This window comes from Sycon ciliatum, chromosome 12 (assembly GCF_964019385.1).
Source record: "Sycon ciliatum chromosome 12, ocSycCili1.1, whole genome shotgun sequence".
In the NCBI taxonomy this organism is placed as follows: domain Eukaryota; kingdom Metazoa; phylum Porifera; class Calcarea; order Leucosolenida; family Sycettidae; genus Sycon; species Sycon ciliatum.
This window is the reverse complement of record NC_088654.1, coordinates 15655441-15671543: the sequence shown is the minus strand read 5'-3', so window position 1 is coordinate 15671543 and position 16103 is coordinate 15655441. Positions and strand designations below refer to the sequence as shown.

The window sequence follows — 16103 nt, the reverse complement described above, 5'->3', positions numbered from 1 at the left end:
GACCCACCGGGAAATATTTCCATGGGTGGGACAGCAAAAAGAAAGTGAAAAAACAAAAACAAAAATAAATAAAGAAATAAAACCTAAAAACCAAAGGGACAAGAAATAGTTGAAGGAAGAGAAAGAAAGGAAAGAAACTCAATCCGAACTCCAACATCAAAACAATAATAAAGAATTTGCAGCGACCGGCAAAATACATCAACCAATGAAGGGAGTAGTAACAAAGGAAATATCAGTCTTTATCAGTCGTTATTCAAGTCTCTTAGCTATTGAACATGCAAACGCAGCAGAGGTGCATCTACATGTTAAGGATAGTTCTTAGTATTTTAATCGAACCTTGTATAGCCTCCTGTTGCACAATAGCCAGGTCTCCTCCCTGCACAGTCCGAAGGCATTGAGGAGTCTCCCCCACCAAGCCTCCCAGGGCACCGACAACCACAGGGACCACGTCAACCTGGGTGAGGGACCAAATCCTCGAAATCTCCCGCTTCAAATCATAATATTTCGAGCTTTTCAGCCATTTTCTTATTGATGTTGTTCTCACCAGGAACGCTGATGTCTAATGTAGGCGATGCGCTCCTTGTCATCAACAAGGAGCAGATCGGGCCTGTTTGCTGATAGTTTCAGGTCAGTTGGGACCGAATACTCCCAATAGAGGCGATACCGATCACTCTTGACCAATGCCTTGAGCTGGTGATCGAATCGTGAAGCACCAGTAGGTAGATCTCGTGCTCTACACATTTCGAAGTGCACATACCATCCAACCCATCTTAGCTAGACAGCACCTAACACCGTTAAATGTTCGCTATGCTGCCAACCTCTATGTGTTTCTACATAGATGCATAAATGCTCGTGCTAGTCCCCTACTTTGCCGACTTTTCACTCCTCGTGCTGTCTCATTATCCCGCACTGCTAGAATTACCCGTTCTCAGGAATTGCTCGGCCTGGTACTGCCCCATGCCAGATTGTATTTGGGCTATCACTCTGTATCTTATCTTGGAGCTGACCGATGGAACGCCCTCCCTGCCGAGATTCGCACCATATCCCTACCTGCTGCATTTCGCTCCGCTATCTTCACGTGGCTAGGGCACCCTGTAAGAAGACCATAGGTCTGTGGGGACTGCCCTAGTAAAATATGAATACATAATAATAATAATAATAATAATAAAAGTAGAAAGGAAAAGGACATATGGAAACGAGTTAAGAGTAACTCTCCACCACTGTAACTAGATACTATATACAGTCAGAAAGTGCAACAACTAGGCACAAAACTGACAGAGTACTGAGACATTCGACGTCCTGACGCCTAGCTTCAACACGTCTCCGTAGCGCTAACCGACAGCCTTCCAACTTGGAAGGTTCAAGGTTATGGAAAGACCAAAGAGGGGAAGTCGGTTAGCGCTACGGAGACGTGTTGAAGCTAGGTGTCAGGACGTCGAATGTCTCAGTACTCTGTCAGTTTTGTGCCTAGTTGTTGCACTTTCTGACTGTATATAGTATCTAGTTACAGTGGTGGAGAGTTACTCTTAACTCGTTTCCATATGTCCTTTTCCTTTCTACTTTTATTATTGGCTCAATACCCGAGTTTCAAATTGCACACCTGATGAGCCGTCACGAACCATACGGCGAAACGTACGTCGTGTGAAACAATTTGTTTTGTAGTCAACTAGTCCATCACAATGTCATGCATGAGGAGTACTGTAGGAGTTTAGATTTCGGCTTGTACAATTCGTTCTCGCAAAGCTTCCCCCTTCTTAACTTATCTTTGATATTTTTGACCCACCCAAGTTGGGTGGCGTGCTGCTTTGCTGCTTCGAATTGTAGTTAGACCGCTTTGTCAAATCGCCTACTGGTCTCGTCATCGTCCAGTGACAATCGACATTCTTTGTTCCGTTGGGACTGTAGCTTGTGCTCGTTTTCGTTGCGCTTGCCTTCCCCTCTTTGGCCGAACATGAGAAAATGAGGCCGAACCTGATAGCAATGGAAATAATAATAATAATTATTATTATTATTGAAAATGTTGAACAGTCTCTGCTGGGTTGACGACTACACCATAGCAACCAGCAGTATCTGATGGTATATCTGTGCGCTGTATCGTATGGAGTTATGACGATAGGAAGAATTTGGAAGTAAACTGACTCTAGCCAAAGGTAGGAGAGTGACTTGAAGACGCTCGTATCTTGGCCACAAGAACAACATGGTTGGCGATTCTCATCCAGTACCGGTAGTTCGGCCATACCCATCCCAAAACACATGCTTTGAAAAGCTTAAGCCGTGCATCGTCAGGGAACACTTGGCAAATTCCATGACTTGGCAGAGACTATACATGTAGGTTGTACTGGCAGTCCAAGCCAGAATATTCATTTTCACATTTTGCGTTTGGCGAGACTCTATTTGTATTTACATGATTGTATATACATTTTATTTGAACTCGCAAATGCAAACGAGCACAAATGCTCAAAGACAAGGCATTGAATAATAATGTCATTGTGTTACAGGGAAGGAGAGTTGGTGAGAAAATAAGGAGTGAATGGTAGAAAGCTCAATGAAGAGCGAAGTGTTCCTCTCTGTCCAAACCCGGAGCAAAGTCTAGCCAAGGTTTGCTGCAGTATTTGTATTCAAATTTTGTATTTGTATTTGCATTTATGGATTCTCCACAGGCCTTAGCCTAAATCGAGGGAGTCTCCAGTATGACCGAGTGACGTGTAAAAAAAAAGATAGCTACATGTCGACGTCAGCGTTACAACTGGATAGACAGTTCTTTTGAGAATCACAGCCAGCTTGACGCGTTGGCGGTCAGAAATCAAGTCATGCAGCCACTTCTAGTACTGAGTTCTAGCTACTTCTAGCTCTTGTCTTGTACCTTCTTGCTAGTATTCACGTGTGGGGCTTTGAATAAAACAAGTCGAGAGTCACTTCTAGCCACGGGTGAATTACTTGAACTGCCGACAGAGCATTATTGTTTTGGTGAGATCATACGCGATGCAATTACGTCAGGAAGTATCGATGAGGGAACCTCGATGTAGCTATTACCCATGTTCTTTTGCAATGTATTTATGTATAATTATTATTTCTTTTGTATTCGTAAGTCCAAACGAGCACAAATGCGTAATGACAAGGTAATGAATCTTTTACATGACATTGTATTCTGTTACGGGAGAGGAGACTCGGTGAGAGAATAATGAGAAAGAAGAAAGAATGGTAGAGAGCTCAATGAAGAGCGAATTGTTGTTCCTCTCAGTCGTGTCCCGCCAAAGGTTAGTACAGTTTGCTATCGAACCACATAGTGATGCGTAGTCGAACAGAAACCCCGCCGTGCACCACTTCTAACTAGGTGTGAATGATTGTATTGAACTGCCGACAGAGCAAGGCATTATTGCATGGGTGAGATCTTAACCATGCAAGTACATCAGCACCTACCCAAGAGGGAAATACTGCGTGGAGATTTAGCACTAATCGAGCCTAGTGTAGGTCAGTGTCCCGACAGTGTAGGTCTAATAGTAGCTACTCGTATTTGCGTAGATCTTACGTGCATAACCCCGGCCCAGGCGTTGTAGATGAGCGTTTGTTATTAAAAGGTGTAGGAGTGGGTGGAGACCACACCACATGCATTGCCAGCTAAACTAACGTCGGCATGTACTTTCAAAGCCAGCACCGGGTACTTACTCCTTAGAGGGGTAGAGTAGAACCTCGCACACGTAACTGCTGGCAAGAAGTGTCCACATAATGCATTGCAGCGGTCTACCTGACCCCGTGACCTGTGCATACAGATACGACCTGTATAGCCAGCGCTCGCGCCCGGAGCATTGGCTCGCTCGACCTGCTACAGCTGGCCAATGCCTACGCGCACTTCGAAAGGAGGGTATAAAATACGACGGTATAGCTTGTTGTCAGTCCATTTTCTGGAGTGTACGATAGAGGTTTGTTTGACAGAATTTCTTAGATCGCTACCAGTGCATCGTGAAGCTACGAAGGTAGGATTTAGTTGTTCGCATTGCTCCTCGTGATCGGGAACATTATTTCACTTATTCCGTGTTTCTTTCGTAACAGCCATGCGACCGAATAAAGAGAAAGGAGGGAAGAATCGTCGTTGGGGAAAGATCGACAGTCATTACTACAATGCAGAGTTAGTATTCAGAGAGGACCGCCACGAATACGCACAAGTTACTAAGCTGTTTGGCTGTTGTCGGCGCGAGGCTTTCTGCTATGATGGCAGAACCCGGATTTGCCAAATTCGGGGAAAGCTACGGATGAAGGTCTGGATCAAGCACCGGCAACATCATCCTGATTGGCCTCAGGGACTTCCAGGATTCTAGAGCGGACGTCATTCTGAAGTACAGCGATGAGGAGGCAAGGAAGCTGAAGTCCTATGGAGAGTTGCGAGAGACAGCCAAGCTCAGCGACAGTACCACGTTCGCACCAGATGATGAACATTACGTTGTTTTCGACGACATATCAGACCCTGAGGATGATTACAGTGATGCAACGACGTGACCAGTGACTCAATCGACAACGCCACGTAAGTTGTAAGGGAGAGCATACTCCAAGAACAATGTCGGAGAGACAACTCCGTGAAGAAACGCTTGCATGTGATGACGACTGCTCCTTCCTGGTGAAGGAGCTGTTGACCTCCACGCGGGCATAGATGGTGGCACCTCCACGCGGTTATGCCTGGTAACTTTTGCGTTCAGTTCGCTCCAAGTCCAAACCTTGAAGCAGATTTGAATGCGAAAGGCTAAAACCACCAAAATCCATAAATGAGCATTACGTTGTTAGCAAAGGAAGTGCATAACGAACCATGGTTATGTAAAAGTACGCATACAGATACACAAGTCATGTATCGCCAGCGCTCGCGCCCGGGCTCGCTCGCTCTGCTAGCTGGCTGGTGAACGCCTACGTGCACTTCGAAAGGAGGGTATAAAATACGACATGGAAACCACATTTTGAATGTCCGTTGAGTTGTCGGCTTAGACAGGTTTCACAACAACTGAGTTAACCCTTTAAGGTGGCAGACTACCCAAAAATTCTCTGAAAAATCGAATTTGTAAATTCATATTGAGTGCTACGTCAGTTGAAAGAGCATGAATAGCTGCAAATGCTCTGACAAATGTGCCCTTGGAAGGAAAGAATTTTTTGTTGCACGCTGTCATTTGTTGGCAGTACTGTATTTGAATGTGAGCAGACCGTGCGCAACTTGTCGTATCATGAAAACACGCGAAAGTGTGCAGAATTTTGCTCCAAGTCCAAAAAATCACGTTAAAAACCACGTATTGGGCTGCACGGCGGCGGGCGCCGTGCAGCAGGACTTTTGCCAGCACCCTCGTGACGTTGTAGATATGTGGCTTGATTATTGTAGTTGACGTTGATTTAGTGGCTTTGGCAAGTTTGAGTCGTGTCAAGAAGTCAGGTAGGATTCAGTACTAGGCACTAGTGGAACGTGAGTGGTATTCTTTGCCGGTTTCTGAGGGTACCCTGGATTTGGTGTGCAGCGCTGTGGAAATGGCTTGCGGTGGAGGTCCCAGCACTGGATGTTGTATCAAAGATACGACCTCGTAGCACGTGCTAAACCTAAAAAATTTCAAAAATTGACTTGGGTCTGTGGGAGTCTGTGAGAGAACGCCCACTCGTTCCGTTGTGACAGATTCCAGGGCCACTTTGAGGGGCCCTACCCCACCACCCATGGCTGCTTCTGGATTTGTTTTAGGTTTGGGTCTCGTGCACGGACAGAATGGGCACGAACATGTGAAACAATTGTAAATGCATTTGTTTGGCTCCTGGGTGGCTCGCACACCGTGGCACTTTGCCGGAAATTTGAGTTTTTCCGGCCTCGTGCCCGGGCTCGCTCGCTCTGCTAGCTGGCTGTTGAACGCCTACGTGCACTTGGAAAGGAGGGTATAAAATACGACATAGAGACCACATTTCCAATGTCCCTTGAGTTGTCGCCTAAGACAGGTTTCGCTATACTAAGTTGCTCATCAAGTATTCACAACTACTTCATTAGACACTCCGATTCTACACAACTACTTCATTAGACACTCCGATTCTACACAACTACTTCATTAGACACTCCGATTCTACACAACTACTTCATTAGACACTCCGATTCTACACAACTACTTCATTAGACACTCCGATTCTACACAACTACTTCATTAGACACTCCGATTCTACACAACTACTTCATTAGACACTCCGATTCTACACAACTACTTCATTAGACACTCCGATTCTACACAACTGCTCAATCAATTCTGCAACAATCTGCCCACGGAGCCTATGGTGGAGATACTGGCTGTATGGGATTTTGTGTCCGTACCTCTTGTCAATTTTGCACGTCCGGCTTCTCACGATCTGGCCTTGTTGCTGAACTCTAAACCGTAACCTGTGGGAAAGTTGTTAATCTTGATATGCACATGATTAATTCCTGTGCTCAACAACTGAGTTAAAATCAATCTACTTCAAACTACTTGCACATGAATGTGTACCGATGCTGGTGGACTAAGCCTTTCGCAATCAAATCTGCCTCAAGTTCTTGACTTAGAGCGGACTGAATGCAAGCGTTACCAGGCATAACCGCGTGGAGGTGTCCCAATCTATGCCCGCTGTCGCTGAGCTTGGCTATCTCTGGAAACTATTCATAGGCCTTCAGCTTCCTTGCCTCTTCATGGATGTACTTCATAATGACATCTGCTCTAGAATCTTGGAAGTCCATGACGCCAATCAGGATGGTGTCGCCTTGCTTGATCCAGACCTTGTTCCTCCTTAGCTTTCCTTGAATTTGGCAAATCCGGGTTCTGCCATCATAGCAGAAAGCCTCTAGCCGACAACAGTCAAACAGCTTAGTAAGGTGTGCGTACTCTTGGCGGTCCTCTCTGAATACAAACTCTCGATTGTAGTAATGGCTGTCGGTGCTGTCGGTCTTTCCTCGACAACAGCCAAACAGCTTAGTAACTTGTGCGTATTCTTGGTCAACCTCTCTGAATACTAACTCTCGATTGTAGTAATGGCTGTCGGCCCCTTCATTCGGCCGCATGGCTGTCAACGTTACGTAAGATACACGGAATATAAGAAATAATGTTCTCGATCACAAGCAGCAATGCGAACAACTGAATCCTACCTTCGTAGCTTCACGATGCATTGGTGGCGATCTAAGAAATTCGGTCAAACAAAACTCTATCGTACACTCCAGTCAACTAGGGAAAATACACTCATAACAAGCTATACCGTTGCCAGGTGGTCTCCTTCTGGGATATTTGACTGAAAATAGCATTCCTTGGTCCTGCTTGTAATGGTCTTCTGCGACAGGTGGTCACCTTCAGAGGTTTTACAGTATCTTCAAAGGCAAGTCAAGAGACCGACGTCAATTACATCAGCACGCATCCAAGAGGGAAATACTACGTGGAGGCTCACCAGAGATTGAGCGCATAGGACGCCAGTGATCTGTGCAGTCTTAACGCACTCCACCAGCAATGCGTCAGCATCTCAAGACACTAGGAATGGGATGATTGAGTAACTTCTACAACATTGGCGAAGACCCACGGAATCGACTCGGACATCGGCGAGATCATTCACGAGCATCGGCTACGATGGCTCGGCCATATTGGCCGCATGGACGATGACCGTCTGCCCAAGCGTATCCTGTTTGGGGAGCTCTCCGCAACTTGACCTCTGCATGGGCCACGCAAGTGTTGGCGGGATGTGGTTATGGATGATGTCAACCGCATTCATCCACCTGTACCGGAGAAGGAAAGGCTCGACACTGCCCAGAATTGCTCGGCGTGGAGATAATCCACCGTCGTCTTCAGCCGCGTGATGTCTCCGCCGAGCCAGAATATCGTGGTGCATGCAGGAAGACGTGCCGTCGGCCCTGCGATCTCAAGCGCCACGGACCTTTCTGGCGGTTGCTGCCGAATTAGTCCTTCGCTAGCATCGCCTAGTGTAATGAGCAAGTTTAAAGGGGCACTCCGGCTTCATTTTCGACGCCGAGTTTTCGGTGGCAAGACGAAGGTAGGTGAAAGAGAAGACCCCTCCAACAAGAACGAGTCTCCAGAAGCGATCGAGTCTAGCGATAAGACTTTTGAATTTCGACGAGCGAGCGCTGATGACGTAATGAGGGATTAGCTTGGCGGTGGAAATGCACCTGCGCATATACATTTCCTATACTTTTTGGCCAATTTTCAATCGAAAAGGAGGTTGTTTTCTATGTTCTGTTAACAGCGTGAGCGATCCCGTCTTCTATACCCTTCCAGGTATCATGAGGGTCATCCAGAGCAGAATGTATCTCCAGCAAAACGTTGTTGATCCGCAAAATTCGTCTCGAGACGTATTCACCCTGTGGTGATAAATGTAGAATGTTGAATCTGTGATAATTGTCGACGATGAAGAGAGAGGCTGATAGCCGCTGTCGCAGGAGAGTGAAGCTGCTGGTAGTTACAAGAAATATTGAAGGAAACGGACGTTATGGTCGTTCGGACATGTACGGTCCAATGTGGCGTGCACGAAGTGTCATTCCCCCCTTAAAGCGGGATTCACAGACGCTTCGGTGAATCTTCTGTGAATCCCGCTTAAAAACTTTGTTGCGATGCGATGGGCGATGCAACGCGATTTGCAACAGAGGCGTGCGATGCGAATTTAAGAAATACCATTCTCAGAAGAAGTCAGCGATGCGACGACGATTTGCACATCTGGCGCGAATTTCACTGCAGGTGAGTATGTCACCATGGTATTCGCGCGGTTTGCTACAACTTGTACAAATTTACAGGCAACTCTTGAAACTTTGTACAACTTTGCTGCAGAAAAAGTCAAAATCGTACGCCAAATCACTTGTCGCATCGCAAAGGTTGAGCCAAGCTCAACTTCTGCAATGGCCCAGTTGCGGCAGTTGCTTGGGGTGTGAGATGGCTGTGATTTGAGGATTTCCCGGTTTCGCGGCTGTCACATCGCGTGTCGCATCGCAAAAAAAAAAGGTTCTGTGAATCCCGCTTAGCACCCAAGAATTGACACAATCGGCAAAGATTGCTGCGACGAGTTGAGCAACAGTCTATCTTGCGACATGATGAATGACAAGCAACGCTGAAATACGATAAGAGACAGTCGATCTTGCAACCCGAAGAACGACAATCAATGCTGACACCCAATGAGAGACGGTCCTTCAATCTTTTGACACGATGCATAGCAACAGTAAATGCTGAAACGCGATGAGAGACAGGCGATCTTGCGGCACGATGAGAGTGAAGCTGCTGGAAGTTACAAGAAATATTGAAGGAAACGGAAGTTGTGGTGGCTCGGACATGTACGGTCCAAGCTTCTGTGAATCTTCTGCGAATCCCCCTTAATTAAAAACCTTTTTGCGATGCGATGGGTGATGCGACGCGATTTGCGACGGAGGCGTGCAATGCGAACTCGCGAAAAACCATTCACAGAAGAAGTCAATGATGCGACGACGATTTGCACATCTGGCGCGAATTTCACTGCAGGTGAGTATGTCAACATGGTATTCGCGCGGTTTGCTACAACTTGTACAAATTTACAGGCAACTCTTGAAACTTTGTACAACTTTGCTTCAGAAAAAGTCAAAATCGTACGCCAAATTACTTGTCGCATCGCAAAAGTTGAGCCAAGCTCAACTTCTGCGATGACCCAGTTGCGGCAGTTGTGTGGGGTGTGAGATGGCTGTGATTTGGGGATTTCCCGGTTTCGCGGCTGTCGCATCGCGTGTCGCATCGCAAAAAAAAAGGTTCTGTGAATCCCGCTTAGCACCCAAGAATTGACGCAATCGGCAAAGATTGCTGCGACGAGTTGAGCAACAGTCTATCTTGCGACATGATGAGTGACAAGCAACGCTGAAATACGATAAGAGACAGTCAATCTTGCAACCCGAAGAACGACAATCAATGCTGAGACCCGATGAGATACGGCCCGTCAATCTTTTGACACGACGCATAGCAACAGTAAATGCTGAAACGCGATGAGAGACAGGTGATCTTGCGGCACGATGAGAGTGAAGCTGCTGGAAGTTACAAGAAATATTGAAGGAAACGGAAGTTGTGGTCGTTCGGACATGTACGGTCCAATATGGCGTGCGCGAAGTGTCATTCCCCCTTAAAGCGGGATTCACAGAAGCTTCTGTGAATCTTCTGTGAATCCCGCTTTTTTGCGATGCGATGGGTGATGCGACGCGATTTGCGACGGAGGCGTGCAATGCGAACTCGCGAAAAACCATTCACAGAAGAAGTCAACGATGCGACGACGATTTGCACATCTGGCGCGAATTTCACTGCAGGTGAGTATGTCACCATGGTATTCGCGCGGTTTGCTACAAATTGTACAAATTCACAGGCAATTCTTGAAACTTTGTACAACTTTGCTGCAGAAAAAGTCAAAATCATACGCCTAATCACTTGTCGCATCGCAAAAGTTGAGCCAAGCTCAACTTCTGCAATGGCCCAGTTGCGGCAGTTGAGTGGGGTGTGAGGTGGCTGTGATTTGGGGATTTCCCGGTTTCGCGGCTGTCGCATCGCGTGTCGTATCGCAAAAAAAGCTACTGTGAATCCCGCTTAGCACCCAAGAATTGACACAATCGGCAAAGATTGCTGCGACGAGTTGAGCAACAGTCTATCTTGCGACATGATGAATGACAAGCAACGCTGAAATACGATAAGAGACAGTTGATCTTGCAACCCGAAGAACGACAATCAATGCTGAGACCCGATGAGAGACGGTCCGTCAATCTTTTGACACGATGCATAGCAACAGTAAATGCTGAAACGCGATGAGAGACAGTTGATCTTGCGGCACGATGACTCACGAGTGACAATCAATGCTGAAGCGCGATGAGGATAGTCGATTTTTCGACACAATTCATAGCGACAATCAATGCTGAAATGCGATGAGAGAGAGTTAATCTTGCGACAAGAAGAGCGATAATCAATTCTGAGATGCGATGAGAGACAGTCGATCTTGCGACACAGTGACCAAACAGGTTCCAGCCAAAAAAGGGGAGGGGGGCAACGCCCCCCCCCCCCCCTACTCTGTTTGCGACCCTGTGAAAAAGTACCGGTCCCTACTCATTTTCCGATTTTTGTGTTTCTTCATGCCACTCAACGGAAATGCAGTTGATAGTCAGTACTGGAGAGTTCAAAAGGCACGTTTTGCATTTCGCATTGCAAGACAGTTATTTTGAAAAAGGAAAAATGGGTGACGGGGTAACTGTCTCCCTGCCCCCCCCCCCACCATTTTGACCTGGCTAGAACCCTGCAAACTGTTGATCCTGCGACTCGATGGGCGACAATCGTTACTCTAACGCGATTAGCAACAATCCATGTGGCAAAGAGTTCATTCTGCAAAATTTTGAAGCACATGCAGCTTGTCGCAGCGCCATCGCAGGTCGAATGGCGTGAACTTTAGCCAACTTTAACTTCCCCGACGACCGATGCGCATCACTTTTCACCCGACAGTCGCACTCGACTCTAGTGTTCTGGTGGCGATCTGTTTTGCTTCCAACTAAAGTAGCACTTTCCTGACCACCAGCACAATGCTAATAGGGTTTAGTGGTTATACTGCTCAATGAAATTGAACCGTGAATGGTGATACACCATGAAGGACATTCGCACTACCGATAAACTAACGTTACCATTACATACGTTTTGCAGCTCTCACCGCGAACTGAGAAAGGATTTACCCTTTTCTCAGCCTGAGCACTTTTTTTACTGCCGCAGCAACCGCGACAGGAAAACCTTTCCGCCGGTAACGTGCAAGTAGCGTCACGTGATCAAATCACCTTGGAAACTTTCCCAAGCGGTGACTTTTTATCGGTAGTCTGAACGCGCCCTTAGGATTAAATATTAGTACCCGCTGGGCGTCACGCAGCCCTTGACCTGTGAATTTGCGAAATGGTTCAGGTCGCAGACTTCAAGTGAGCAGCACTGTACTTAAGTTCTAGCAGTGGATGGTATGTACATGGTGTGTACATGGTGTGTACATGGTGTGTACATGCCGTACACTGAGCTGCTCGCGCCAAAAACAGTAACAGCAAGGCGATCAGGAACGCGCGTGCACCGGAATCAATCTGAATCAGACACGAATGCACGCATGCAACGGCATACCCCCCCCCCCACACACACACACACTTGTTCGCTGCCAGAAACTGACCACGTGGGGTTCTCCTTGGAACTCGGACGGGAGACAGACATAGAATAAATCTCGGAAAGATGACTCAATCGGCTATTGAGCCGCCCAACAGCTGCCAACCACCAAATCCCACAGGTGAACCTCAACAATGTGACCCCACTTTTGTGCTAATCACAACAGTATGTGGGTGAGGACAAAGTGCAGAAAATGTATTGACGGCGTAAGGGCATCCGTCCCGGAGTCGAACAGCATTTACCTCTGCCCCGCCCAATGCAGTGAAGGTAATACCAAGAGTATAATTACAACCCCCCCCCCCCAGAGTGTACAACTCCTGATACCCTTTCTATGGGGCACTGCGACGGCGAAAACTCACATCACGTGGTGCAGTGTCGCAGTTGTACGTTTCCAGCCCGTTTTTAGCAAGCAGCGGAGTAATAAAAAAGCACTCTCTGACAGAAACTCACTGCAGGTATGCAAATCTCCAGCATGATCGTGGCAGATATTCGGATTGCGCGCACGCTATGCTTCGTTTGTACGTAGTACGACCGTATCTGAGAAACGTGATGTGAGTTTTGGCCGTCGGAGACCCCGTATGCAGGGTTGCACACTCTTGGGAGGTTATATACTCTTGGTAATACTTGCCACTAGAGTGGGTGGCTAAATCAGAGTGGATCTCATACAAGCTTCACTATCACCATTGATTACACAAGAGTTAATCTAGCCAGAAGTAGTCCATGGCTAACAGGTATGTACACTTTGAATAGAACGTATATGAACCCCAAAACCAACAAAAAGTGGCAGGTACAACAATACACCTTCAGCAGGCGAGTTCATTGGCAACAGACCGAATGCTAACTGGCCTAAGTGTACCGAACAACCGAACTAGCTGGCACACACACACACACACTCACACACCCTCACACCCCCCCCCCCCCCCCACACACACACACAAACGCACAAACGACACGCACTCGCACACCCACGCACACACATACACCACACACACCCACACATCATGTATGTACTGTGCGTTCATGTATTCGTCCGTCACAAGAGAAGCACGCAAATCTGGATGTGCACCGACAGATTTTCTCTTATAGCAACGATAGCGGACAAGATCTGAATGAGACAGATCAAGACTAGAGCCAGATAACTGCCCAATCCACACAACCTGCGAAGCCACGTGACTCAACCACCAATGCACACCCGATCTACACCCACACGACGTATACTGGCATAAAACGGCCAAGACAGTTACCTATGCACACCCGACACTTGCTGGAATAACCAGTATAGACAGCACGCCGCTTTGATAGAAGCAGACACTAGATGCACTGGTAGCAAGCACACACACGCACACACATACACACACACACCTCACACACACACACACACACACACACACACACACACACACACACACACACACACACACACACACACACAGGCGAGTGGATCTCGGCTGGACCGAACGAATACATTCACTTCAGGCCGGTCACCAAGAGAAAATTGGTAACGATAAGTTACTTCCGGAAATTAGGAAAGGACTAAAAGCATCAAATCAGGACTCTAAAGGCAAGCAAAAGAAAATCTATCAGTAAAATTGATGAGAAAGGAGTGCAGTAGAGGTGTTTGTATACAGGGAAGCAGAGAGTGATTACTACACTCGTAGCACACGAGCCTGGACATGGTTCACACATCACTCATCACTTACCGTTAGCGGGGAAATTTGATCAGGACAAACTCGCGGTCAAAGGCGTCCGGGTGACCGGCCGGGCGCGGCTCACCGGACGTACTCCACTTGAAGGTGGGCTGCTCCTGGTTGGTCGGGCCGCTGATGGCCAAGGTCTGGCCGCTCTGCATGAGCTCGCGCGACGTGATCTTGCAGTCGGTGGCGCCGTGCATGCGGTGGGCGAGGGCGGGGATTGAGTATGTGCCGTTCGTCGGGTTCAGATCGGAGCGAGCTGCGATGCCGTTCTCCCCGCTGTACGGCGGCGTGCACTGGCAGCGGCCGTACTCGTCGTGCTGGAAGTCGTTGTAGCGCATCAGGTGCTGCAGCGACTTCACGTCCACCACCTTGGCGTGATCGCGGCGGAAGATGCGGGCGCGCGGCGACATGTCGTAGCTGAAGAAATCCCCGTACTGGTCGACCATGGACTGGAAGTTGCCGCGCTGGAAGACCGACTTGAAGTGCGGCAGGTTGTAGCTGGGCCAGTGCTTGTTGGTCACCAGGAACTCGGTCATGTCCTCGGTGTGGGCTATAGTCGGTAGCTGCTCCAGGACGGTGAAGGCGCCTGCTCGCGGCGGCTGACCGGGTGTGAACTGCTTGTAGTCGAACACCATCCACTGGTTGTTGTAGGTGCCGCTGTTGTACCGGGCAAACGCGCGCGCCCACTCGGCGCCGTTGCGAGCCAGGCGGTTGGCGATCTGCACGCGGTAGAAGTAGAGTTGGCTCTCGGGCGTGATCTCGTCGAACAGCGTCTGGTTGTAGTTGCCGATGGTCGTCTCCATGATGGCCATGTCGACACCCTCCAGCGTGTAGAAGTCGTCGTTGCTATGGAGATAGCCCGGGTACGAGGAGAACGACACGGACGCGGCGATGAGGTTGTCCTTGGTCTGGGCGCCACCATCACGGGACTGATGCAGCTCATAACGCTTGTACACGCGCAGCATTGTGTAGAAGTGAGTCCAGGTGTCGTGCGTGAACAGCACGTCCTCGTAGTCGCCAATAATCTTCACGATGGCCGAGCAGGAGCCCGAGCCGAGCACGCTGGCCCTGACTTTGCGCTTCAGCGCCGACTCCAGCGTGTCAATGTCGCTGCCAAACGACAGCATCATGAAGTCCTCGAGCGTGAGGGAGCGCTGCGGCAGGTTCATCACTTTCTGGTACTGGTTGTAACCCTGCATCAGACCCACCAGCTGTTCCCGGATCAGCGCGTACTGGTGCCACAGCGGCAGGTCTGCCGAGCGCTCCTTACGCGCCGCCGCGATGCGACCTAGCGCCCAGGCGTCGTTGGCGGACATGAAAGCACGCAGGCGCGCGCAGTACGCCTCCTCGTTGACGCAGTAGGCCTGGATCTTCAGGTTCGTGTACGTGTCCCAGATCGACTGGCCCGTGACCAGGCCCTCCAGGAAGCCAGCCACCTGGGCGCGATCCAGGTCACTCACATCAGCCCCAAGAACGGCGTTATCTCGCACCAGCAGCGTGGACCAACCACTGGAGTTGGCCTTTGAGCTGTCGTACTGCACAGCTCCCCAGAAACTGTCCGCAGGCTCTCCCCAAGACACTGTCAGCGACTGCTTGGCCTCTGGGTCGGGATGAAGATAGGCCACGATTTGTTTGTTCCCAGCTACGATCTCGGATACGAGCTCCGATCCAATCGTCACGGATCGGTTTCCAATTCTGGTGTCACCTAAACTGGTGCCGATATCGCCGCCGCGGCAGGACGAAACGATCAAGGAAAGCGCAAGGAGCGCTCCAGCTCGGAACACCATCCTGCCTGCTTCCCACAAGAACCAGCTCACGACTGCACAAGTAAGTTTTTGAGCTTGAACGGAAGAGAAAAATAATTTTTAAAGAAGCAAAAAAATAATTGGAAAAATCTTGAACAGTGACATCGTCGACACTCATCTTGTATCATCACACGTCATGACTGCATCATGAGCTGATGATGAGTCATCGCTCCTTTGCACACGTAGATCTACACTGCGTAGGCACGCACGCAGACGCGGCTCAACACGACATGGGCGGCGCACGGGACAGTTCGCCGACAACGTTTCATGATCCCTCCTCTCATCCACGCCAGGTTACGGACTCAACATCGTGCTGATGCACGCCAACTCAAACATGCAAATAAGAGAAAGAGAAGAAAACAAAAGAGAACAGAACAGAACGAAGGAGAATAGAGAGAGAGGGGGACTGGTTAATAATGCAATGAATAAAACTATAATAGGGACGAATAGTGAAAATAAAG

The 16103-nt window shown here is 48.6% G+C and overlaps 1 protein-coding gene across 1 annotated transcript; it reads right to left on the bottom strand.

Moving 5' to 3' along the window:
- Nucleotides 1–13587: 13587 nt before the first annotated feature.
- LOC135828812 (putative phospholipase B-like 2) lies at nt 13588–15698 on the bottom strand. Its single transcript, XM_065341240.1, has one exon. The coding sequence runs from the start codon at nt 15622–15624 to the stop codon at nt 13846–13848; it is 1779 nt and encodes a 592-aa protein (XP_065197312.1). The 5' UTR covers nt 15625–15698; the 3' UTR covers nt 13588–13845.
- Nucleotides 15699–16103: the final 405 nt, after the last annotated feature.

Excerpts from the sequence above, each read along its gene's own strand:
- LOC135828812 (XM_065341240.1), bottom strand. The coding sequence starts at position 15,624 with ATGGTGTTCCGAGCTGGAGCGCTCCTTGCGCTTTCCTTGATCGTTTCG.